At 42.1% G+C, this 25,891-nt stretch overlaps 1 protein-coding gene across 1 annotated transcript in view; it reads right to left on the bottom strand.

Moving 5' to 3' along the window:
• The window catches only part of lancl2 (LanC lantibiotic synthetase component C-like 2 (bacterial)), a 32,562-nt gene extending 18,745 nt beyond the window's left edge, over positions 1-13,817 (bottom strand). The window contains exons 1-4 of the mRNA XM_084049029.1: positions 13,623-13,817; positions 8,480-8,597; positions 6,924-7,131; positions 4,860-5,007 (exon numbers count right to left, since the gene is read on the bottom strand). Coding sequence (XP_083905155.1) covers positions 4,860-5,007; positions 6,924-7,131; positions 8,480-8,597; positions 13,623-13,811 — 663 coding nt within the window. The 5' untranslated portion in view covers positions 13,812-13,817. The remainder of the gene's footprint in view (positions 1-4,859; positions 5,008-6,923; positions 7,132-8,479; positions 8,598-13,622) is intronic.
• Between the last annotated feature and the right edge of the window lie 12,074 nt (positions 13,818-25,891).

Raw genomic sequence — 25,891 nt, 5'->3', positions numbered from 1 at the left:
CCCACACACACACACACACACACAGTCCTCAGCCACCCCAGAGGGATACCGATCTAATTTAGAGGGAATTAATTTGTTTACAGCCCTAATGCATCACCAGTGTACACACACACAGTGGAGTTGCAACAGATACAGTTACTCCAGACAGAGACAGCAGCTAGTTTGTCAACAGGGTCTAGAGGCTACATCGGATAGCACTCCTGAAGTAAAAGCCCATTTGGAGTTCATTTTATGCTGCTGACAAGGTATCAACACAGTATGCATAGTCTGCATACTAGAGAAAATTGAGGGCAGGGAACCGTTTACCCTCGCTGCTGCAGTGCCCTTGTGCAAGGCGCTGAATCAGTGGATTCACACCTGAGCTGCTGGGACCTCCACTTGGAGGGCTCTCAAACAAAAGAGTATCTCCCTTTTGACACACACAAGCAAGAGATCACATGGTTGTTTGGGAGACTAGGGAAGTGATACCGTTGCACAGCTTTGGAGAACTTCTTTTGATAGCAGAAATCTGCAGCATTCAGACTGCGGCAGTGGTGCACATTCAGTCAAGATGGCTCTCATCTTCACAGTACAACGAAGGCGAGGCATACACGTACAGTATATACTGTACGTGTGACGCTTCTATGATTGAAAACAAATGTGGAAATGCTGTAAAAACTAAACCGGAGCCGTCAAATGTCCTCAGAGGCTGGGCTTACTAGCCAGAGATGTCTAAACAGTCCTATCATAACCAAAATTTAAAATATGTCACATGGAAACAAAGAGCGTGGGGGGTTTTGTTTTCTTCCCCCTCAGCCCCGAGGTTCCTCGTTGAAGCAGAGTACAAATTCACAGCAGAAAAGGCACAAAAACATAAAACTGACGGGTCCGGAGAATAGAGGCGAATAAGTCATGCAGCCATGCATGCAAGGAGACGCAGACAAATACAGACAAACACGCACATTGCTGCAAAACAAACAAAAAAACCCTGTCAGCACACTTTGCCATAAAAATAAATAAATACATTAGAAGATGGGAGAAACATCACAAACGCTGCAGATTAATACTTCACAAGTCTTTTGAGAGAGAAATAAAAATCGGGATGGGATCATAAACCCGGCAAACCTGCATCTGGGGAGATGACTTCTGCAACCTATGACAATATATTGCACTTAACCAATTAAAACCTATATACTTTAGTTGACCTGGGTCTCCCAGGGCTCTACGCTTGGTCCCCTCCTTTTTTCCTCCCCTCTACACCAAATGTCTGGTGAAAATAGCCAATCTACAAGCTCTCAGCACAACGCAACGCGTTGAGAGCTCGTGTAGATTGCCCTTTTTATTTTCACTGAATGTTTGCCTATTATGATGACTCAGAATAGGGACACTGGGGTTCATGTGGTTAATATAGAATGCCATTCATCAACTCATAAAATGGATTTACCGCGGTAATCTTTGTGTTGTGGTGTTATGGGGCGGCGTACAGATGATGGCATGATGAATGGTTGTTGTAGAAAGACGGATGTGCTCAAAGCCACACTCCTGACAACTTGATTCCTCCATTTGTCACCATAATATCCACATCCAATATGTCTGACCACAATACCGGGTGTTTGTCAACAAGCTGCTGACACCTTCACACCACCTGTGTGTGTGTGTGTGTGTGTGTGTGTGTGTGTGTGTGTGTGTGTGTGTGTGTGTGTGTGTGTGTGTGTGTGTGTGTGTGTGTGTGTGTGTGTGTGTGTGTGTGTGTGTGTGTGTGTGGCACGTGTGTGTGCGTGTGTGTGTGTGTGTGTGTGTGTGTGTGTGTGGCACCTCACCAATAAGGACAGCTGGTCCTGCAGTTTCTGCAGCAATGTGTGCAGGAGTGAGAGTGTGTGCATGCATTTTAATTGAGCAGAAAATTAAAATGCAAAAAAAATGTATGCAATAATCATGTTATCTATTATAGAATCATGACACCCAGCCCTGCGCGTACGCGCACACAAAATCTTTTTGGCTTTGTTAGTATTGAAGCGAGGGTAAGTTGCGTGGGGGTGTCTTTGGCAACACGGTCACTCTCATAATCAGGTTTCATGTGTGGGTACAGCTCGATGATGAAGCTGCCTCTATAACCGGCTGTCTCTGGACAATTGTAGAACTGAAGCAAATACACATCTGAGCTTTTTTTTATTAATAGATGGTGAAAAAGCCAAAATTATTGTAAAAGGACAAAACAGGGCACAGGAGAGGGGTGGGGGGGGTGGGGTCTGAGTAAGAGTGGAGTGGTTTTGTGCGGTGTAGTCGACTCAAAGCTGGAGTGCTTGACAAAGTGTGAAGTGATGCATAATTTAGTGGATCCAAAACTTGTTTTTTTTGGGGGGTAAACAGATGATTAGCTTAATGTGCAACATTATTTTCTCATTCAACGGTAAACAAACCAACGTACAGTATAAGTGTATACAGGGTATCTGCACATTTCTAAAGATACAATTGAATGACTTTTAAGACCTTTTTAAAACCGAATTGGGCAAATATTACGTAAGAAAGAGGCAAACATTGTGAAAATAGCCAATCCTCAAGCTCACAACGCCTGCGAGGCGTTTGAGCTTGTAGTTTGGCTATTTTCACAATATTTATCTGTGGCACTGAGTCAAACTAAATGTAATGCCTACAATTCCAAGTGCTTGTCAGGGTGAGGGGTCCCCAGTTCAAATATGATTATTTCACAACCTGAAAGGTTTGGGAACCCTTGGCCTAATTGATGCTCCCCAGTACGGGTTTCACATATCCTCTTTATAGAAACAGGAACTCAAGAACGTAATGCTCTTTGGAGCGCCAGGACAACATTTCTGTTTATTGTGTTTCACACTCCGCTTCTCAAGACATCACCCAGCCTGTGCCCGGCTAGATTTGAGCCTATACATGTAGGTCAGAAAGATGTTCATGTGGCTCCAGAAATGGTAATCCTAAACATTGCCATCTCTGGATATATGCGGTTACAATCTGGCTACAATCCCTAACTTTTACATCTCTCCCGACAATGAGAGGTAACTGCAATGATGTCTGAACTGCAATAAAGACGGCGGTGCATCTAGTATCCAATCCAGTGCGCTGTCTGCTTCAATTAAGTTAATTGACATCAATAATGTCAACTGGTCTGTGTCCTATCCGACACCAGGAAGAGGAAGAGTAGACCACTTCCAACCACTGCAGGTTTACTAGTTATATTGTATTAACATACTCTACCATACAGACAGAGTGGTTTAATAAATGAATAATTAAAATAAATCCCAGATTGCAGCTTTAAAACCATAGCTGAAGGCTTTCTCCAAAAGAGTGATCATCGTGTCCTGTTATGTTAAGCTGCCTCATATCTACAGAACAACCATAATCCTGTTGTTCTACAGAGATGATAATCACCATGATCGCTTTCCTCTCCATAGATCTCAGACCTGTAGGAATTGTGTGTGCGTGTGTACGGGGGGGATAAAAAGAGTGTGATCTAGAGCAGTGATTAGCAATCTTTTGCCCCGTTTGATATGATTTTTATCTCTGGGACTGCAGTCTACACTGAAAACCCCAAAAGGACCATGGACCCTTATGATTGATTGGCAACAATCAATCATTCAGCTGGGGACCCCCTGGAAGCGAGGCTGCCGTGTAGTGTTAGCAGGACCTGCACGCTCGGTCTCTCTCCATGTGTTTTTCCTCGGGAGTCTCCCTGCCTCTCTGACTCAGATACTTGCTATTCTTGGCCCATGCGGCCCTGGGGCGGGGCACGCCACGCAACGAGGTTGCGGCTTAATTCTCACTTGGCTGGAGCAGGGGAGAGAAACGAGGTGAAGCCCCGCGGCTTGTACGGGGTTGAAACCACGGCTAGTTCTCAGAAGGGGATGGGGCTCTCACCGATGCAAGTTACTGCTGCTAACATCTATTTCCATAGACGAATCCACAGAGCGGCAATCATAACTGCGGTGTCAAGCGGCTGGCACTCCGCACCGCGACACCGCAGCTACAGGCAGCGCTCGGTGTTGTGCGAAATTCGCCAAAGTAGCAGTACATTTTGAAAATAAGCATTATTAACTCTTTTACTGCCAAGAACGACTTATGACGAGACATCGTCGTCATAACGCCCTGGCTGCCAAGAACGACTTATGACGACTTTTTGGGAAAAAAAAATATATATATATATAAATATATATTTTTTGTTTTTGTTTTTTCACACAGAACCAGAGATAACGCGATCCAAAGATGTACTGCTCCATTCACTTCCTAGTTAACTTATTACTTAAAAATCCTGTATCTCGCCTCCTGTGTACTTTTTTTTTTTACTATGTATTTTTGGCCGAGACATGTTATTTTCAAAGGCGTATAAAAGCGAACTTTTTCTTTCTCGGAAGCACAATGAAACCCTTTGTGATTAGCAACCATCAGGGGATCGATCATACTGGAGATAAATATTCTGTGACTACTTCAAAAGGTAAGAAAATCTAGAAATCGCTGGCAGTGGGTGCACGCAGCCAGAAATAAGTCTGGCAGTGAAAGAGGAAAGAGTTAACAGCAAGCAAAGACAACATGATGCATAACAGTGGCTGTCAATGGCAATCAATGTAGTTCTGGTCTGCATGAGTGGGTGTTGCTCGTCGCACATGAGAAATGCACCCGAGTATTGCTTACTCGCTGTCACAAACAAGCAGCCTGACAAACAAGATTAAATCGTGACGGTAAACCACAATGTCAGGGGGGGGGGGGAATTATATTACGTAGTGGCATCCGATGGATCTCCCATTGACATCAATACATTGAAATCGATCTATTTTTCTGGCCACTCAAAATCCAACTAGGAAGTAGTGCATTCCTGCACTGTTGTTGGTGTAATGTGACATTATGTGTGTCACCTTAGAGATGGTGCCATCTTCCACTGTGTTGGGTCCTATCTCCTTGTTGACATAGAGCAGAGCGTAGAGGTAACCAGCTCGACCGTACAGCAGCTCATCTGGCATGTCTGCCTCTGGACTCAGTACCGCCCTCTGTAGTTGAAGCAATCTGACACACACACACACACACGCACACACAAACAATATAAACACAGGTGCATGCAGGCGTACACAAACAACATGCAAAAACACTAACTCTACATAAACAGTCTATAAGGCACAGTGCTTACAGCATTACAGTACATTGTTAACTAGACAGGGGAGCTCCATGGAGCACATATCTCCACCAGGCTAGGTCGCCTACTCAGGGCTGTGCACTGTAAGTCGTCGTTTGAAGCCGTCAGGACCCGGGGAAGCTACGAGGGAATTAGCCTTTCTACAACATACGGTTCAACTTTTCAAATTTGCCGTTCCCCTATGGACAGAGGTAAGGTGGAGGTGCGCTCTATAGAGCCTCAACATGCAAGTTCAATTTGGGGTTCATTGAATCTTGCATACATGATATTTAGCATTTGTGGTAAGAGATAAGCCCCTCCCACTCATTTTGAAAGCCAATTACAGGCAAACAGCAGGGAATATCAAAACGCTGTTGATGCTCATTGTCAGAAAATGCTAAATTGTGGAAAATCTAGTTAGATGGAAATGTGCAATGCCTATGTGAGTAGTTGATCCAAGGAATCCGTAGGTTGTACAATATCCATTGTACAACCTACGGTTCAAGAGTTATAAGCCTAAACATAAAGCTCTACCGTGAGGCTGATTTGAAAGTTGAGGCTTGGGGTGTCTTCCTTTTGCGAGATTACTGTAGCTCTGGATTCACACACACACACACAAGGTCGAAAACAAAATCTCCGCCACCGGCCGGGCCAGCGATAATAATGCGGCTCATTAATCCTAATCACACCTGTCATTGTATACCTAAACTGTGCGATAACAGCAGAGTTGAGAAGAATGAATGTCCTGTTCCAGCCTCATCTCTAATAATTAGATTGCTTTGCCACACTTTAATTTGTTTTCATTATTCATAAGTTTTGTTTTACACAACAGGAGGAGGAAGTTGACAGGAGGCAGCATGTGGCCATTAGGGATAAACAGAAGCAAACCACACCAGAATAAGACCAGTTTGAGCAGAATATATTACGGCTCCTTTCTTTCACTACATTGCGACATTGCCATGTTTTTGTTTCCGGTGATCTATCTGGCCCTTCCTTCTCAAGATCACAATGGGTACTCCCAGAGCTGCTCTAGCCCCACCCGTGCGGAGAAAAACGAAAAAAAACAAAAAGACTGAAAACACGGTTCAGACCGTGAGCGGCACCAGAGCGCTACTATGTAAACACACGGTTCAGACCGTGATCGGCACCCGATGTGTTAATAACAATATGTCTTTAATAAAAGGCTATGCTATGTTAGAGCATCTCACAACCTACTGTTGGGTCCGAACCCACTGGCACCCCACACCTTTCAGACACCATAGTACCACCATTAGCATGTCACCTAAGCCAGTGATTCTCAAAGTGGGGTCCAGGGACCCCCAGGGGTCCTTGAGGGAGTTCCAGGGGGTCCCCAGCTAAATGATAGATAGTTAGGAACCAAATGAACCAACTTAGAGAGTGAACACATGGAACCAAATGGACCCGTTAAGTTAAATTAATGTTGATTTTACAATATAAATTGGGGTCCCAGAGATAGAAATGCCATTAAATGGGGTTCTGTAGCCTAGTAAATATAAAACTGGCTGTCCTTGAAATTAAACTGGTTGAGAATCACAGCTAGAGCCGTAAAAACCTTCTCTTATGGGGGTCCCTGGCATATCTTTTCAAATGGGGGTCTGCGGGCTAATAATTGTCAATGTGTGGGTCCTTGACATGAAAAAGTTTGCGAACCACTGACCTAAGCACACTATGACATCTGCATACATGACCAGCTCAACCAAAGGGACCTCACACTACATTTAGAACCTACAAAAACCTACTAATCGCACTAATTATCTGATAACTAAGATAATTAACTAATAACACGTACTTGGTCAGACAATCTTCGCTGTCGGCGGTATTCTCCAGCCTGTGATTGACCACGGCCCCCACCGCTAGGGGCCCCGCGTCTCCGCACAGAAAGGTCACCTTGCGGCCATTCAGGTTCCTCAGGGCTCTCTTCACATAATCTAGCGCCCTCTGCAGGTGGGCGGCGTCTTGGGACGTGCGGTGCAGCTGCAGGTAGAGCAGTGCGATGCCTGTGGGGCAGACGGCAGAGAGAGAAGCTACAGAACTATTTGACAGTATAACCAGTTGAACCACACTGCTACAGACATTGAGGGTAGAAAGGTACCGATTTTTTTCCCTTCCCGATACCGATTCCGATATACAGTAGCCTGGAAACCAGACGAATCTGCCATTGCAAAAAAATAAAAATTGGTCTGGCACTGCTCAGTTGCGATTGGATCTCACTCCCTCCGAAAGTAGTGAGGGACCAATCAGGGCCCAGTATGCAAATATGGGGCGGGATTATCACCAGAGGCATTTTTATTTATTTGCACTAATATCACCGAAGTGATATTAGTCTGGCCATGTTAATTCCGATAACCATACTGTAACTTGCGTATTGGTCGATACCGAGTACCGATAATAGTGTGTCATTTAAAAAGAAATCTAGGACAGTGGTTCTCAAAGTGGGGTCCAGGGACTCTCAAGGTTCCTTGAGGGGGTTCCAAATGGACCCTTACAGGTCTGTAACTCTGAGAGTGTACAAATGTATTTGTACTCTCTCAGAGTTATGGGGGTCCTTGAAATTTTTAAGTTTGAGAACCACTGATTGAATAAATGAATAAATACAAATGTTAAACAATATATAAATATCAACTGAAGCATTCAAAATAATTGATCACTGTAAATGACATATCATCATGTGATAAATGATGTGGTATGGGAATGGCACAGACTGGCATACTCACCGATACCGACACCAGCAGTTTAGGCAGTATCGGCAGCTTTTCCCGATACTGGTATCGGTATCAGAACAACTCTAGTTGAGGGGTGTCACACGTGCCTTGTAGTAGGTCTAACATTCTCTAAGATTACATGCAGCAAAATTATCATTTATAAAATTAAAACTAAGAACAGTGAGCGCAGATCGGAAGCTACGTTTATGATGTATGGCGGGTTTTTTTCTTCTTCATTTCGATTCTGTTACATCCTGTAATATGATATAATATTGTAATAATTGTATCAAGTATTAAATGTCAATTCGTCATTTCATCCCTGGGGAGAGGGACATTTTGGGCCAGCGTGTCTCACATGTCAGATAGCCTCGGAAACCCATGCCTTTTGTTTCAAAAGAAAAAAAGGCTGGGAGAACGTTGCAGGAACGCTGGTCTTAGGACCTTGTTATCTCCTAACCAATCAGAGTGCAGAGGGGCGTCGCTCTAAATTTGGTGACGTCAGCGTGCTCCGTGCACAGGCCGGGGGGGGGGGGGGGGGGGGGAGGCGAGGCGGGGACATAGATTGGTTTGGATCTGCCCTTCAAGACCATCGATTGGGCTCGTTCTTTCAGTCTACATGTCAGATAGTAAGACCAGAACAGACCTGTCCAGCCGGTGTAGGTGGAGAAGTCGTGAGGGTCGGCAGTCTTCAGACCTTCCTCCATCTGTATCAGGAGGTCTTTAATCTTATTCTGGACTTTTTTCTGGAAGGCAGCACTCACCTGGAGAAGAAACCAACCCCAATCAACTACAAATTACTCTATGCGTATTGCGTACGTATTTACAATCAGAGCAATGATCTTGGTCCATGAGAAATCAATAACAACAAATACCATAGAAATGGATTCATTTGTCAAAAGGCTGATAGACAGACAGACAGACATTTATAAATGTTCTTTATAAATGAAAGAATAAATAGAATAGAATAATTCTACAATTTACAATAGAATAATGCCATGTTGTGCTTTGGGGAAAAATGGCAGCAGCTGGCATAACATTTCTAATAGAACAATTTCTGTGCTACCTACCGCCTAAGTTGCACACCTGTTATTTCTACCATCTCATCCTAATACATTAAGCTATAATTGGCCCTGAATCTGCCAATGAAGACCTACGTACTAGGCTACCGTCTTTTTGAAACCAGCCAAAAGCTGTCCATAAACTGAAAGGACTAATATTCCTTCACATTTTGGCCAAAAGGTTGTGACCCCACTGCTTCTGCACCGGGACCTCATTTCAGGAAATAAATTGCCTTGAATAATTGGTTTAAGTTAGCCAGACCCAAGGCTCCATTTGCCCTTTAATAGGCCAGGCTGATGCTGGGCTCCAAAGCCTTGTGAACGCATCATCATGAATGTGGAGTTAGCTCACCCTCTGAATCCGTAGGCTACATTTAGATACAGTATACACAAGATGGAGAATGCTGTCTCATATGCCAGCTATTATTGGGGAAGTAGTCGTGGCCAATGTACTGTGATCTCTTTCATCTACGCTGATACAAACAGAGTTGCCAGACACTTCTTTTCACACTGATGAGTTTCACTGGGAGAGCCCCCAAACATCAAAATATAGCAGATGTACAAGCTTGCAGCGTAGATCGAAGTGAAGCGCTGTGAGCTTGTACATCTGCTATTTTTGCATAGCCAACATGAACATGGATACAGTGGTTTATCCATTCTCAAAGTGGCCCCCTGGCTCTAGACGTTTTAGGAGGAGAACACCAGTGTGTGTGTGTGTGTGTGTGTGTGTGCGTGCGTGCGTGCGTGCGTGCATGCGTGCGTGAGAGAGAGAGCTGGAAAAACAGCTTCAAGAAGAACAGGGGACCTGACTGGCATCTGTTCTGTCTTTGGATTGTGACCAGAGAACGCTCTGCCTCAGTACTGCAGGCTCACAGAGGGAGAAGAGAGGCTGGCACACAGAACAGAACCATGGATACATACAGGCAGACAAAAGAGAGAAAGCCGTTCCAAGGGAGGAACACAAACAAGCGTACTGTTCAGCCTTAACAATAGAATATTCATAAAAAGGCAAACACTTCAGCTGTCACTGTTCTCTCTGTGTTGGTTTGCTGCAGACATGAAAGCCACAACACAACCTGCTGGGTTGATTACATGAGCAACCAAACTAAAAGATTTCATACCGTCTGCCTTAAATGATTTTTCTGTCTTATCACAATGGAGGCATGCACACATGGGTCAAAGATTAATATAACATCACCATGTTTTAGATATACATGCATGCGCTGTGAGCTTGTAGATCTATTTTTGAAAAATCGTGAACATTTGTGCTTAAAGATATATCTTTTCTTTATAATCTTAGAAAATATATATATTTTAAAGCGACATGTTTTTACTCAAATCTTTGCTTCTGGAGGTCCGTGGCACAAAATATTTTTGAGATGGGGGTCCGCAGCCAAATACGTATCATTTTGGGGGTCCTTACATGAAAAAGTTTGAGAAGCACAGGCTTAAATCACCAGGCCTTTTCTCCAATATGATTACGAACAAGCAGCATGAAAGTCCGCCCGTCATCCGACTAAAGAATTGATATCACGCTTGTATGTTACAAGAACATGGATACCACACAAAAAAATAACTAAATGGGTCAGGGAACTGAGGCGAGGGCAATATTCAAAAAAAAAAGTGTATGAAATTGTTCAGTAGTTTAAAATAATCTGTGATATTGATGTGAAGTCATCGCCCAGCCCTACCGTACACTGTGTAACATCGGTTACAAGTGGCAGCCCTTGTCCAGGGACTAACAGGGGTCCTTGAGGGGGTTCAAAGCTAGACGTTCTATAGTTAGGAACCAAATTGACCTTTTAAATCAGAGAATGTACAAATGGAGCCAGGGTCCATTTGGGCCCCATTTGAACACTGAGTTATGGGGGTCCGTAGCCTAAATGCATACCATACTGGGGGTCCTTGGAATTAATAACTTTAAGAATTACAGCTGTACACTATACTGGACTTACTACCCACTTCGTTAGTTTTTCTTGGCTATACGGTCTACAATTTTAAATGTTATCTTAAAAACTGCTGCAATAAAACACTATACACTTATGCTATAATTTTTGGGTGGTTTGTTTCGCTTTCATCTTGAAACAGACTCAACAGAAAGCAGCTTTATGCTGCAATTCACACTTGACACGTGGGCGATATGAACGCCTCAATTAGTGAATATGGGCAGCAGAAGGAAAACATGCTGGCAAGTTTCAACACAATTTGCAGAGCATTCACGTCCAATGGGAACCCAGCCTTAGTTTTCAGTTTGATAAGTTTATCTAAGTAAATAAATAAGCAGAGGAAGTTGTTCCAAAAAAACAGTATACACAGCTAAAATAGTCTTTCTAATTGAATTGCATGTGTTTGACGCAATTGACTATGCAGCTCAATTAGCCTAATCCTTTATACCCTTCAATAGATGGCAGCTTGATTAATCATGTGACCCATGAGCCAATGATGGATTCACCTGCACTAAGTGGGTAATAAAAAAGGTCATTGGTTTACCTGGTGGGTTATTCATGAGTATGACTTCAGTTTAGAATGCCATTCCAAAAGCCTGCATTTCTGGACAAAAAGGCACAGACCTTTACTGCCTAGTTTATTTAGTGCTCTGCAATTACTGCTATGCATTCATTAAAATAGTCCATTCTTTCTAGTATTGAGACATGATGGTGTTTGCACAAAAACGACTCTCACCCACTGTTTTACACCTGTAAACCTGTGATGTGACAATTAAGGTGATTCTGACACCGTTTATGATGTAAGCCTACAGTATACTGTTCTTCCATAGCGCTGAATGACTGATGCATAGCTGCCTACAGCAAACTCTAGTCTAGAACAATTTACTCCATTTAAGCAAGGCATTACACAACCAAACACAAACTTCTGCACAACACAGCTAATATAGCCTAGCTTGAGGAACCGAATAGAACATGGCGCCACTTCTCTTTGAACTCTATGGACACGGCCGCCCTGTTCCCTTCTGTCGCCCTATTACTTTGAATGGTGTAACTTGGTCAGGCATAGGGGTTGGGATCCAGAACCGGATCCAATATTGAGGAACCAGAATCGGTTCCATCACATTTGGAACAGTTTCTGGAACCGGGTTTTTAAATCACACTGTCAGAGCTGGCATATGGACTTCACGTCTGCTATACAATTACAATACCAGTGGTTCTCAAACGTTTACATTTCATGACCACCATAACTCAGAGTGTACAAATGGAGCCAAACGGACGCTAAGGGGCCATTTGTACACTCTCAGAGTTACAGACCCGTAAGGGTCCATTTGGAACCTCCTATAGGAATCGTTAAAGGAAACCGTTTAGGAATCTGAACCGTGAAGAGGGAATCATTAAAGGCATAGTTCACCCCCAAAATGACTTTTTTTCTATCGATTAGTCACCCCATGGAGACTTGAATTCGTGGATATTTTGGGTTTTTTGTCGCATTCCTAAGTCAATAATTTGATGACCGGCAGCGGTTCCGGTAGGAGACACAAACAGTCTCCTTTGTCTTTCCTACCGAAACCGCTGCCTACCGGTCCGCTGGTCATCAAATTATTGGCTTAGGAATGCGACAAAAACAAAAACATAATCCATGAATTCAAGTCTCCATGGGGTGACTAATGATATTTAAATAATTGTTTTTTTTTGGGTGAACTATCCCTTTAAGGAACTGGAATCGTTAAAAATCCTAAAGGTTCCATCCCAACCCTAGTCAGGCAGGGGCCAGATGTTTAAAGTTGTTTATGTTTACACATAAAAATGAGGCTGAGCCATAACCTACACAAACATAATAACTTGGTGTGAGCTGTTGTGCACTTCTCCACATACTCTACAGCAGTGGTTTTCAACCTTTTTCATGCCAAGGAATATTTGAGTTAAAAATGCTCGCTCGGTTAAAATGATTGTGACGACACAATTTTATACTTGGGACTATCTTTGAAACATTGTGAAACATCTCAAATAGAACTATTGTGGAATATTTTTGGGCAATAATTGTAAAAAAAAATGTACACATAATGTTCTCTTACGGGGGTCCCTGACATGACATCTTTTCAGATGGGTGTCCGAGGACAAGAAAACGTTTGAGAACCACTGGGCTATACAGCACACTTGACTGTGTGTATATCAGTATGACAGTATGTTAGCTAGCTTAGTTAGCACTATCGGAGCCATGGATCCAAGACGGTCCCGTCATGGATGAACTTCAACATAGTGTTTGCACTTTCTCCATTTAGAGCCCGTACACCTACATAAACGTTCAGATTTCAAATATAAAGTGCCTACCCAATGGCCACGGATGTTACAATTTTGTACGGGCCCTCATAAGTACCCGTATGTTCCGTATTCTTCAATAAAAAACATTTTAATCCGATCGGTGGCCATTTTCTCATAGAGTTATAGTGTATCAGAGTGCAGTACACCTACCAACCGATAGGGTCACGTAGTTTAAAGCATGATGAAGAAAATAAATAGCCGCCAATCGGATTAAAATGCTTTTTTATTGAACAATACGGAAGATACTGGTACTTCTGAGGACCCGTACATAATTGTAACATCCGTGGCCATGAGGTAAGCACTTCATTATAAAATATGAACGTGTATGTAGATGTACGGGCCAAAAAGGGAGAACGTGCAAACACTATGTTGAAGTTCATCCATGACTGACAGTCATGTATCGAGGCTAGCACTATCATAAACATTCAGGTGAATGTGGGTTTTAAACAACACTTCTCACCTTCCCATTGGCGTCAAAAGGCTCATTATGGCAGTCCTCGTCCTCCTCTTCCCCCGTGCCTGAGCCTGACGTGGTGAGACCACCCTGGGGGTCTTTACAGTCCGGGTAAGGGTTGATAAACGACCGCTCCTCCATCTCTGCTTCAGTAGCAGAGACCAGCTTCAGCCTCTTGGACATGTTGTCACCCATGGCGACGGCGGCCTCGCACGGACACACTGTACAGGTGCGCTGCTGCTGCTTGACGGGAGGAGAGCGCGTTTTTAGCTATACAGTCTATGGTTTTTAGCAATGGTGGAAATTAAAGTAACGTTAAAAGTACATTTGCTGTGCTGTACTTTAGTACAATGTTCAGGTATTTTTGCTTTACTGGAGTATTTCCAGTTTTCAGTACTTTTACTTCTACTCCACTACATCTCAGAGACACATATTGTGCTTTTACTGCAATTATTTGACAACTTTAGTTACTAGTTACTTGGTAGATTTTGATTATCATTACAAAACATTCATTACTCACTACAGCCCCATAACATTTAGGCCATTTGACAATAGAAGATCTACAAGCTCATGCGACTGCTATTTTCAAAAGATTTGTACACATTTCATACATCTGAAAACTTGTGAAATGGGACATTCTGCATAATGAATACTTTCTCCTTTTGGTACTTTAAGTACATTTTGATACCAATACTTTTGTACTTTTTTTACCCAAGTCAATTCTGAATACCAGACTTGTAAGTTGTACTTTGTAACAGAGTATTTCTGCATTGCAGTATTGATACTTTTACTTTTTTGAAGTAAAACATGTGAGTACTTTTTCAGGTGCTGCTGGACAGGACGAGAGCAGGAGAGAGAGGGCGTTTTTAAAGGGTGGTGGTGTGTGATGTCCTGGAACTCCCCATGTGGACCATCTGGGGGGGAGGAAAAAATATAAGTACCAAAAACAAAGAATAATAATATGAGTAAAATGTTAGCAAACTTTTCCTTTCATCCCTTCAAGGGGGTGAAAGGAAAAGTTTGCTAACATTTTACTCATATTATTATTCTTTTTTACTTATAAAAGGAGATAAATGCTAAATGTTGGAAGTGGAAACACCTGTGGAGAAACTTCAACCAATGTCACCTTGAACATAATTGGCTATTCAATCACCTCACAGACCAGCCGGAGCATTAAGCCAAGTTATTGTTATATTATTATTATTATTATTACATGTATTATTTGAAATACAAATAGAATTCAGGCCTTTCTGATGAAATGAGAAACAATAGGCTATTTAACACCTTGTTCTTTTCAGTTTTCACTAACGACTATAAGTGGCAGATAGGTAGCCTATTCTATTGGGTGGGTTCTGCACATGTAAGTAAAACATATATGATGAAAACAGACAAACAAATGTGAATTATTGTACAGTATAGCTAAAATGCTGCTAATCTGTCAGTGCATGGATCATTGTCTATTTGTAGTCAACTAGCATGCTCTCTACCTCCAACAAATAAATAAACAGCCACACTGGTTATGTTACCAGGCTTACCAATACATTCTGCAATAAGCCACTGATGCCTTCATAGACCTTCTATCCAGCTGTGCTGTCGTCGATGCAGATGTGGTGGCACTGGCTGGAGCAGCTCTCTCATCAGCACCGCGTCTCATCAGCATCCCCATGCAGTCCTGTGGGCATTACGTCCAGACATGTCTAATTCACGTCAGCTTTCTTTGGCTTTGTATTATCCACGAAACGCACAGCATCATCGCATCACTGTGCATGCTGCTGTATGTATTATAATCCCCAGTCCTCCCCCCTCTCTCTCTCTCTCTCTCTCTCTCTCTCTCTCTCTCTCTCTCTCTCTCTCTCTCTCTCTCTCTCGCCAGCTCCACTCTCTCTCCCTTCTCAGGCACAGAGACGATCATTCAGGAATCCTCCCATCTCTCTACGGTCTGTGTGTCAGTGGATGTCCCCCCCATACAGCCAGCCCAGCCCAGCCCAGCCCCCCTGCAGGCTCTACACACACAACCACTATGCAGACCCCCACCCACCCACACCACCACCGGCTAAGACAAGGCAGAGTGGACGGACAAGCTGTTTTCTATGCGCGTTCTCTGACCGAATTTGTGTCTACTGACTGTGGGCTACGACTCCAGGAGCGAGCAGATGGTGTGTGTGTGTGTGTGTGTGTGTGTGTGTGTGTGTGTGTGTGTGTGTGTGTGTGTGTGTGTGTGTGTGTGTGTGTGTGTGTGTGTGTGTGTGTGTGTGTGTGTGTGTGTGTGTGTGCGCGTGTGTGTGTGTGTGTGGAGTTGTAGCCCCCCCCGTCTCTCTGTGTGTGTGTGTGTGTGTGTGTGTGTGTGTGTGTGTGTGTGTGTGTGTGTGTGTGTGTGTGTGTGTGTGTGTGTGTGTGTGTGTGTGTGTGTGTGTGTGTGTGTGTGTGTGTGTGTGTGTGTTGCAGCAGTCGAGGATTAGGCAATACAGCCACACAAAATTCTCATTTCAAATGGCTCAAGTGAAGTCATGGGAATTCAATCTGAATTCATAATGCACTTTCTAGACCAGTCAAGGCTTTTAACATTGTGTAACACTTTTATAATGATAATGAAGTTAATTTTGTGTTATTGTGCTTGCAGGGAATGTGTTTTGTGGGGGTTTATGTATCGTATATGTCCTGGATGGAGGGAAGTTCACCATTGATGCTGTCCTCATGACCGATGACCCGCTGCCATGCTTCGCGGTTGTACAGTTCCCATATACCAGGTAGTGACTAGTGAGGCAACCAGGCAGAGCCGGCAAAGTAGGCAATTGCCTACGGTGCCATAAGGCTGGTGGGCGCCCTGCACCAAGCCAAGATTTAAGTTTTTAGTTTATTTTAAGAATTGAAAAATATACATATTTGCTATTGTTTATAGAACACAAAGAAACCCTCAAATTTGTACATTTTAAGTATTTGAAAAACTAAAAGTTAGGTGCGCCCCAACAATGCACCCCTCTCATTCATGAGTTTTTTTTGTTTCGCCCAGCCATGCGTATCTGACCGGACATTGAGGGCACCGAGGGCTAAAGTGCATGCAATTTTGCAAAGGCAGATTCGTCTGGAACCAGGCTAGGTGATCATGTTACCTCAAGTGTTTCAAACTAGATAAGATAGAACCTGTATTGCTAGAAGGATGCATTCCATATAATGTAAAGAGTTCTGCATCTCCCCTAGATGGGCAGAAACCTGTTTATTAAGTGCATGGTACAGTACAGTATAACATACTGTACACAAACATGCGTGCACAATGCACATGCAACAGCCAATGGCAACGACGTGCAGCATGTAAGTTACATTTCTTTGACATAAGACTTTCAGAGGTCTTTTAACTCCAGTTTGTTGCCTCCCATTTTCATTCTCTCTCTCTCTCTCTCTCTCTCTCTCTCTCTCTCTCTCTCTCTCTCTCTCTCTCTCTCTCTCTCTCTCTCTCTCTGCGTGCATGCATGACAGGATATAATTAATAATAAATAATAAAGTCCTGGTCCTCAGGACCGGCACTGCCAGGCAGGATGCTCTCCGTGGTGCATCTGTGGAAGGCCCGTAGGACATGGGTATGGGCCCCATCATGGAGGGGCTCTATCTGGCTTTCTGTGGTCCACAATCAGCTCTTTGGTCTTGTTGACGTTGAGAGCCAGGTTGTTCTGAAACCATTGTTATCAGGTTCTCCATCATCTCTCCTGTAAGCTGTGTCATCGTCGTCATCAGGCCTATCACTGTTGTGTCCTCAGCAAACTTGTCTACTAGGCAGTTGTGGATGTACACAGTTCAGATACATTTTTTACATCTGCAGACATCTCATTAACATTTGTGGAACAGCTCTGAAGCATCAAAGGGCAGGAATGTAGGTTAAAGTATTACATTTGGCCCAAGGAACTATGAATACTTCAAGTCTGTCAATGCTGCATTGGTCTGTATATGGTGTGTTTACCCCATGTCATATTAGCAACAAGAAAATAGCAAAAAAAAAAACAGCAATAAAATAGCTGTAAAAATAGGCCACCTAATTAGACTGCCACTGAAGGTGCACACAATTGCCATCAGCTGCAGGTCCTCAGCAATCAAGACTAGGCTTTGGTGTCAGTCAGTGGGTATTGGGTTAACAAACTAAAATTAAAAATAGAAAGCATTAAGAAATCAAAGCAATTATCACAAAATACAAACCACACAAAAAATACGAAACAATATCACACAAATGAATAAGCCAAAATCAAGCCAAAGCAAAATAAAATACAGTTTTCTTCGGCACTGGAATTATTATAGCTGATTTTAAATGTGAGAGTCCTCTACTCGTTGGAAATGTATGCGCACTTAGATTGAGCAATACCCAACGTCAGCTTTGGTTGGCTTTTCCGGGGCATCAAGGTGCACCAATCGTCATCATATTATTGCACAATGTGACAGGTACAGTACAATATGCCTTGACTGATCTGCATCAAACTTTGCATGCGCTCTCTCTGTAGACCATGGAGAAAGACCCTCCACTCCAAATCAAAATGTCTTGTTCCTGGAACTTTTATTTTGAACGGCTTCCTGCCCAAATGGCAGGTCCCTGAGACGTTTATTTTGACGGGTTTTCTGCCCAAACCTCAGGAGCACATCAGCCACAAAGAATAAAACTTTGTCCAGAAGCAAATCAGAGCTAGTTCCAGACACCAGATGAAGAAAATGAAAGACCGTTTTACTTTACCGATTACTTCAACTGTTTTAATTTTATAATCTCAGTCTCCCCACCAATGTCTATAACATCTGGTGGACATTGACAGGGGCAGGTATTTGTGAAAGGCAAGTCAGGTGTATTTGTGTATTCTCTTCAAAGTGCTTTACATAAAACATGAGTCATTAAGACAACAGATACAGATACAGAACATTAACAGAATGCAAAATAAACACATTATATGACATTTGAATAAAAGGGCGGGGGGGGGTTACATCATGATATCAATGAACCAGCTGAGCTGTCAGGACATTAACCCATTAAAACCGAGAAAGCATCTGGGTCATTTCAGATTTTAGCATTGGCTATTAAACAAGAAATGACTAAAGTCATAATATAGCCGCTAGCGGCAGGCTTTTTTTGCCCCAATCTGCCGTTGAAAAAATGAAATTTAAAAAAAGAAAAAAGAAAAAAAAAAACTTTTTGAAAAAAACATTTATTTTTGAAAAAAAAAAAGAAAAACTTTTTTGAAAAAATATATGTCCTTTAGAAAGAAAACAAGAATACATATGATTTGACAGTCATATTATTAGCAGCTGTATTGTGTGTGTGTGTGTGCCCCCCCCAACTACTCAAGTGAAAGTATCAATACTGCAATGTAGAAGAACTCTGCCAAAAAATGGCATACCTCAATATGACATTTTGCGGCTATATTATGACTTTGTCATTTCTTGTTTTTTTATAGTGCTGTAACATGTTATGGCCTAATCACTGTCATTCAAGCATAAATGTCTTAACATTAAAATAAAAATAAGTAACTGGTATAGGACTAGCCTACCTATTGTGGTACAAAACAAGTCCTTCTGCAGTGAATTACAACATTAGAATTGTGCAGAATTCAAGAAGCTTTATTTGTTACTGATAAAGATACAAGCAGCTAAATGTTGTTGAAACTTGTACCACAGATAGTTCTACATATAATTGATATAATGAAGAAAAGAAAATATTAAGCAAGAAAATAAAATGGACAATAATAAATAAATAAAAATGGCCTACAGATATATACAGTTTTAGGAATACTCTGGGACTTGTCTTAGACAGGCATGTCATCAGTGGTGTAAAGTAAGTACATGTACTCAAGTACTGTATTTAAGTACAATTTTGAGGTATTTTTCACTTTACTGTTGTATTTCCAGTTTTCAGTACTTGTACTTCTACTCCACTACATCTCAGAGGCAAATATTGTACTTTTACTCCACTACAATTATTTGAAAACTTGAGTTACTAGTTACTTTGCAGATATAAATTATTACATTATAAAACATACATTAACCACTTTAGCCCTATTTTATACCAAGGCTATTTGAAAATAGCTGATCTACAAGCTCACAACGTGTCGCATCGCGACGCGTTGTGAGCTTGCATGTCATCACAGCTAAGAAGAACTCCTCAGAGTTAAATCAACACTGAAGGGAGCCGCGATGTCTATTGTGATGAGCGTGTGTGGAACGGCTGTTGTAAATCACAGATGATTAGCAGATCTCCGCTGGCCGAGTTTTTATGACTTTATGACTCTCAGCCTCTCACTCTGTCCTCTCACTATTACGGTTAGCATAGCATGTTGCTAACGCATCAGCACAGACAGTTGAATGCAACGTTGCCTTCTGAGGAAAAGCAACAACAAACATAATACTGTAGGCTATCGCGGATGCAGCCGTTGTGAGCTTGTAGATTGGCTGTTTTCGCCGGAGCTGATGTGTGTGTGTGTGAGAGAGAGAGAGAGAGGGAGAGAGAGAAAGAGAGCGTGAGGGGAGGCGGGTGCTGCGAATGACGGCCGTCCATTGGCCGTCCATTGGCCGTCCATTGGCTTTAAAGTAGTGTCTCCCCATTGGCTGTAAAGTAGTGAAGGACAGCCAGGACAGCCAATAGACAAATAGGTGTCGCGAAAACATGTCATGTCGTGTTGCGGATGATGATGTCTGAGGCTGTTTGTAGAGCCGCCGCGCTTTCAGCTAGCGGCTAAAAATAGCAGATATACAAGCTCACAGCGTGTCACTTCGTGCCACGCTGCGAGCTTGTACATCTGCTATTTTTGAACATGTTTAAAAAATCTTGAAAGTTTTTGAAACATGTTGAACTAGAAAAAATGCTCCTCGGAGCACAGTTCTCCGCCAACTCAGGTAGGCTATTGTGGCCTCCTGGTGGCGCTATAATAGGCCAATGTGAAAAGGGTGGCATTTCTTCCTCGGCCTAGTGGGAATGTGTGTGAAAGAAATCACGGAAATCGCATGCTGCGTTCATGATTTGAGGCATTTTGTTCAAAACGGACATATTAGTCAGGTTCACTATGTGTTCTTGTTCAAAATTTGTGGAGATTAGCAAAACAATACTTTATTTTTATCTTCAGAACATGGGGAATCCAAAAATCTATGTTTGCATTTGCACAGACACCTGCATGTCCGCCATATTGGATGTTCAAAATGGCCACCATAAAATACATAATTTGTGATATCTTGGCTTCTAAACAACATAGAAAGTTAATTAAATATACTAATCCAATGTTTTCTGGGTCAAGGAATCCAATAGAGACCTAAAGGATTGTGCACAGGGACTTGCAGTAGCGCCACATAGGGGATGGCCAGTGAAATTCAGGTTTACTATGTTAAAAAATATATTTTCGTTAAAAAGTTTGGATTAGAAAAATATACACTTTTGGAATCTTCAGAGCATGAGGAATCCAAAAATCCTTGTTTGCATTTGCACAGATACCTGCATGGCCCACCATATTGTTCAATATGGACGACCTAAAATATATAGCCTAATTTGTGCTATCTTGGATTCTAGACAACCAACCTTAGTTAATATGTTTCCAGGTCAAGGAGTCCAATAAAGACCTCAATGTAGTTATTATATAAAAGCAAGAAAACAAATGTAAATGGAAAATATAGTCTTTATATTTGTGTAATATCAACACATCATTGACTTTATTACACCACAGGTTTACAGATGTAAAGAAATGGGTGAAAAACTCCATTGTTTCTGTTGTTTTCAAAGAGAAGAAAAGAAAAGAAGAGGGCGGGGAGAGCAAGGAGAACAATCTATCAGTAATAGAAAACATGTCAAGGATATACAAATGGCATAAACCAACAGATACAGTATGTACATGAGATTAGACATAAGGTGCAAGGTGGTGACACTTTGGTAGGTCTACACTAGCAGCAGGTATGTACATGAGATTACACATGAACTTGCAAAAACAGTATTGACAAGTTATAAGATTGAACTATATACAATAATAACATCTATCATTCTTTTACGGCCCTTCATCACTGTTAGGAGGGTCATTTTCAGCATTACAGTCTGCGTCGTTTTCGCAGTCACTTCCAAACAAAGTTCTGTGCAAGTTGTGTCTCCTGCATGAACATCTCTGGGTTGTACAATGGGTTTTGCACTGACATCTGACCAACTCTACAATGGCCTGTGGTGCAGGAGGAACCTTTGTGGTAGTAGGTAGTATCTCACCATGGCTCCATGTTTGAGTGGGTCAAAAAGACTCTGCCACGTCACAGTGGCTTGGCACCACACCCTACTTTGATCATGCACCCGTTCAATGTTCTCCTCAAGGGCACCAACGGTAGGAGGCAACTTGCTGCTTTATGCCAGATGTTTGCAAAACAGATACCACCTTAGGTCAGGAATGTTTGTTATATGGATGCCCCTTGGGCAGCACATCATACAAAGTTGGCCAATGCATCATTCACCTCCTGTGTTAGGTCGCCTTCCTCTGTTAGTTTCTGTTAGTGGTCAGATGTCAGTGCAAAACCCATTGGACAACCCAGAGAAGGTCATGCAGGGGACACAACTTTGTTTGCACAGAACTTTGTTTGTGTGGAAGTGACTGCGAAAACGACACAGACTGTCTGTAATGCTGAAAATGACACCCCAGACAGTGATGACGAGCTGTAAAAGAATATTCCTGAATGATAGATCTAGTAGATATTGTATGTATATAGTTCAATCGTTCATACTGTTTTTGCACCTTAATGTCTAATATCATACCTGCTGCTAATGTAGACCTACCAAAGTGTCACCACCTTGCACCTTGTGGCTTTTTTCCCCCTAATTTTTATCGCTCGATTCTGTAACCCCTTTTTCACCCGGTGCCAATTAGCTAAGTGATCCTGGGCACCTACACTCCCCCCACCAGCCTAGGGAGGCCAAGGCCGAGCTCATGCCTCCTTCAATGCATGAGAGCCAACTGACCTTCTTGTCACCTGACAGGGGGGAGTTTCCCTGGTTGGACGTAGCGTGTGGAAGGAACACGTTATTCCAACCAGTTCCCTTCCCCTCCATCAGGCGCCCCGGCTGACCAGGGGGAGGAAGTATAGTGACCAGGATTACTACATGTTTTTGTGAGGGTATTAACTACCCTAGGAGACACGGGAGAACATGCAAACTCCACACAGAGTAGGCCCTTTCGCCTTATGTCTAACCTCATGTACATACTGTATCTGTTGGTTTACGCCACTTGTATATCCTTGACATGTGTTCTATTACTGTTAGATCTCCTTGCTCTCCCTGACCCCCCCCCTCTTCTTTTCTTTTCTTCTCTTTGAAAACAACAGAAACAAAAGGGTTTTTCCACCCATTTCTTTACACCTGTAAACCTGTAAAGTCAATGATGTGTTGATACTACACAACTATAAACACTATGTTTTACATTTACATTTGTTTTCTTGCTTTTCTATAATCCTGAGAACTACATTGAGGTCTGTATTGGACTCCTTGACCTGGAAAATATATTTAATTAAGGTTGGTTGTCTAGAATCCAACGTAGCACAAATTAGACTATATATTTTATGTGGTCCATATTGAACATGCAATATGGCGACCATGCAGGTATATGTGCAAATGCAAACAAGGATTTTTGGATTCCCCATGCTCGGAAGATTCCAAAAGTGTTATAGTTTTGCTAATCAAAAATTCGTAACAAAAGTATATTTTCTAACATAGTCAACCTGCATTTCCATGGCCATCCCCTAGGGGGCGCTGCTGCAAGTCCCTGTGCACTATCCTTTAGGTCTCTATTGGATTCCTTGGCCCAGAAAACATAGGATTAGCATATTTAATTAACTGTCTATGTCGTCTAGAAGCCAAGTTAGCACAAATTATATATTTTATGGCGGCCATTTTGAACGTCCAATATGGCGGACATGCAGGTGTCTGTGCAAATGCAAACATAGATTTTTGGATTCCCCATGTTCTGAAGATAAAAAAAATGTATAGTTTTGCTAATCTCCACAAATTTTGAACGAAAGTATATTGTTTTACATAGTGAACCTGACTATATCCTGCAAATTCTGGAGGCCAATGTGTTATGTGTGGAAACCGATTTGCGTGATTTTTTGACAGAATGTGAAGGACTAATATTAAAAAATATATTTTACAAAAGTCGGCCTCCTGTTGGCACTATAAAAGGCAGATGTGAAAAATGCAGGCAGACGTTTTACCTTGGCCTCTGGGGAGTGTGCGTGCAAAGTTTCATGCAGATTGGTGCAGTTACAGGTAAAAACACAAATCGGCCTGTTATATCACCTCATTTGCTGTTACAGAGCTATATGTGTTAATGAAATTTAGGAGTAATCCACCCCATGCTCTACCTTAAGTAACCCTTGAGATAAAGAATAGTCTGTTGCTGTGCAGTCTGGTTGCTCATGTTGGGTTTTGCTTGGTAGGGATTTGGAATATTTCATGCTTTCTTGACTTAGTGCCTGGTGCTGTGGTCAGCGAAACTGTTCTGCTGCCTCTCGGTTCTAAGGACTCTCAAACGACCCAAGGCAGGGAAAGGAGTAGAGAAAATCAAGACATCAATGAAGTTAAGAAAACAACAATTTAATCATCCTCACCTCTGAATTGTAACCAATATTGTATACAGTATGTAATTATGATAATCCTTAAGTCAGTTTGGACTCATCATTTAATTTTGTTAATTGAATTGCCTTAATAATCGGTAACCAGAGACGGTTTGTTCATCCTCCACCACAGGAATGAAGAACTAAATCGTTACAAGAGTGATTCATTCAAATACAAGAAAATGTGAACAATCATTCTTCTCCAACACCAGGTGTGACAAGGTGGAAAGTTGAAACCTATAGTGCTGTTCAGTACATTGTAATGCCATTCCAACATGAGCGCAAATGTATTTTCTATATTGTTCATCTGCCTGTGAAAACAGTTTTATGTTTTACTATTGTTCTTTATAACTAATGTGTTCGTACAATTCTTGTTAATCTGGTAACAAAAATATGATATTTCAACTCATCGTGATGGGACAACTGTCCATGACTGATAGAAAGATTTGATTTGTGATGCATGGATGAACATTGATGGCCTGTCAGAATAAGACAACTATTTGCGTATCCAGCTGCACTGCAAAACGTTAAAAGGTGGTACATTGCATGTATGGACAGCAGAGCGCACAGACTAGAAAACTTCACAGGCCAACGTCTGATTGCAACTATTATAGCAAAGATCTTCTAACATTATGTATACTGGTGTTTTGCACTAGTATTATGTTGTAATGTTTTGATGTTGTAAGTATTATTTGTGAAAGGCAAGTCAGGTTCATTTGTGTATTCTCTTCAAAGTGCTTTACATAAAACATGAATCATTAAGACAACAGATACAGATACAGAACATTGACAGAATGCAGAATAAACACATTATAGGACATTTGAATAAAGGGAGGGGGGTTACATCATGATATCAATGAACCAGCTGAGCTGTCAGGACATAACAGGTGGTACATTGCATGTGTGGACAGCAGAGCACAAGAGGACTTCACAGGACAAGGTCTGATTGGAAATATTATACCTAACATTATGCATGTTTTGATAAGTATAATGTTGAGGTATTTTGATTTGTATTACAGATGTTTTGATTATGTACAGGTGTTTAACTAAAGTGTATGTCTCTCTATGTTTCTCTCTTTGTGTCCATCTCTCTGTCTTTTATGTCTGTTGGTTTGTCCATCTCTCCAAAAGACTTTATTGAATTGTGAACTGCAAAGTTCCCAGGAAAATGAACACATCAAATGAGTCCTCCATCGATAGCATCGTGGACATTTTAGACATCACCAGGACATCAATCAACCTGATCCTGGGAGTCCCCATCAACAGCTGGGTTCTGTGGCTGGTATTAACCGGACCAGCTGGTACAATGGCCACAGACATCTTCACATTCAATCTGAGTGTATGTGAGATCCTCTTCAGCTTGTTAAATTTTCTCCATGTTTTCATACGAAATATGCCCTTAAACTTCTTGGCTTTAGGTTTCCTGTTAACTGGACGTCCCGTCTTCCAGAGCTGTATCTGCGTAGAGAGATTCATGGCAGTGGTTCACCCAGTGCTCTTCCTCAAGTACAAACCTCTCAGGTACCGGGTGGCTTGCTCTGTGTTGGTCTGGTTGGTCATCATTGGACTTTATCTATTATACATCCTGTTGTGGTATTTTACAGAGATAGGACATTATTTTTACCTTGGCCAATGCCTAGGTTTAGTGTCAGTGATGCTGTTGTGCAGCCTCGCCATTCTCAGGG

Source organism: Gymnoscopelus microlampas (genome assembly GCF_963454915.1).
Source record: "Gymnoscopelus microlampas genome assembly, chromosome: 22".
Taxonomy (NCBI): domain Eukaryota; kingdom Metazoa; phylum Chordata; class Actinopteri; order Myctophiformes; family Myctophidae; genus Gymnoscopelus; species Gymnoscopelus microlampas.
Note: the sequence above shows the minus strand (reverse complement) of the source record. Positions and strands in the feature narration are given on the sequence as shown.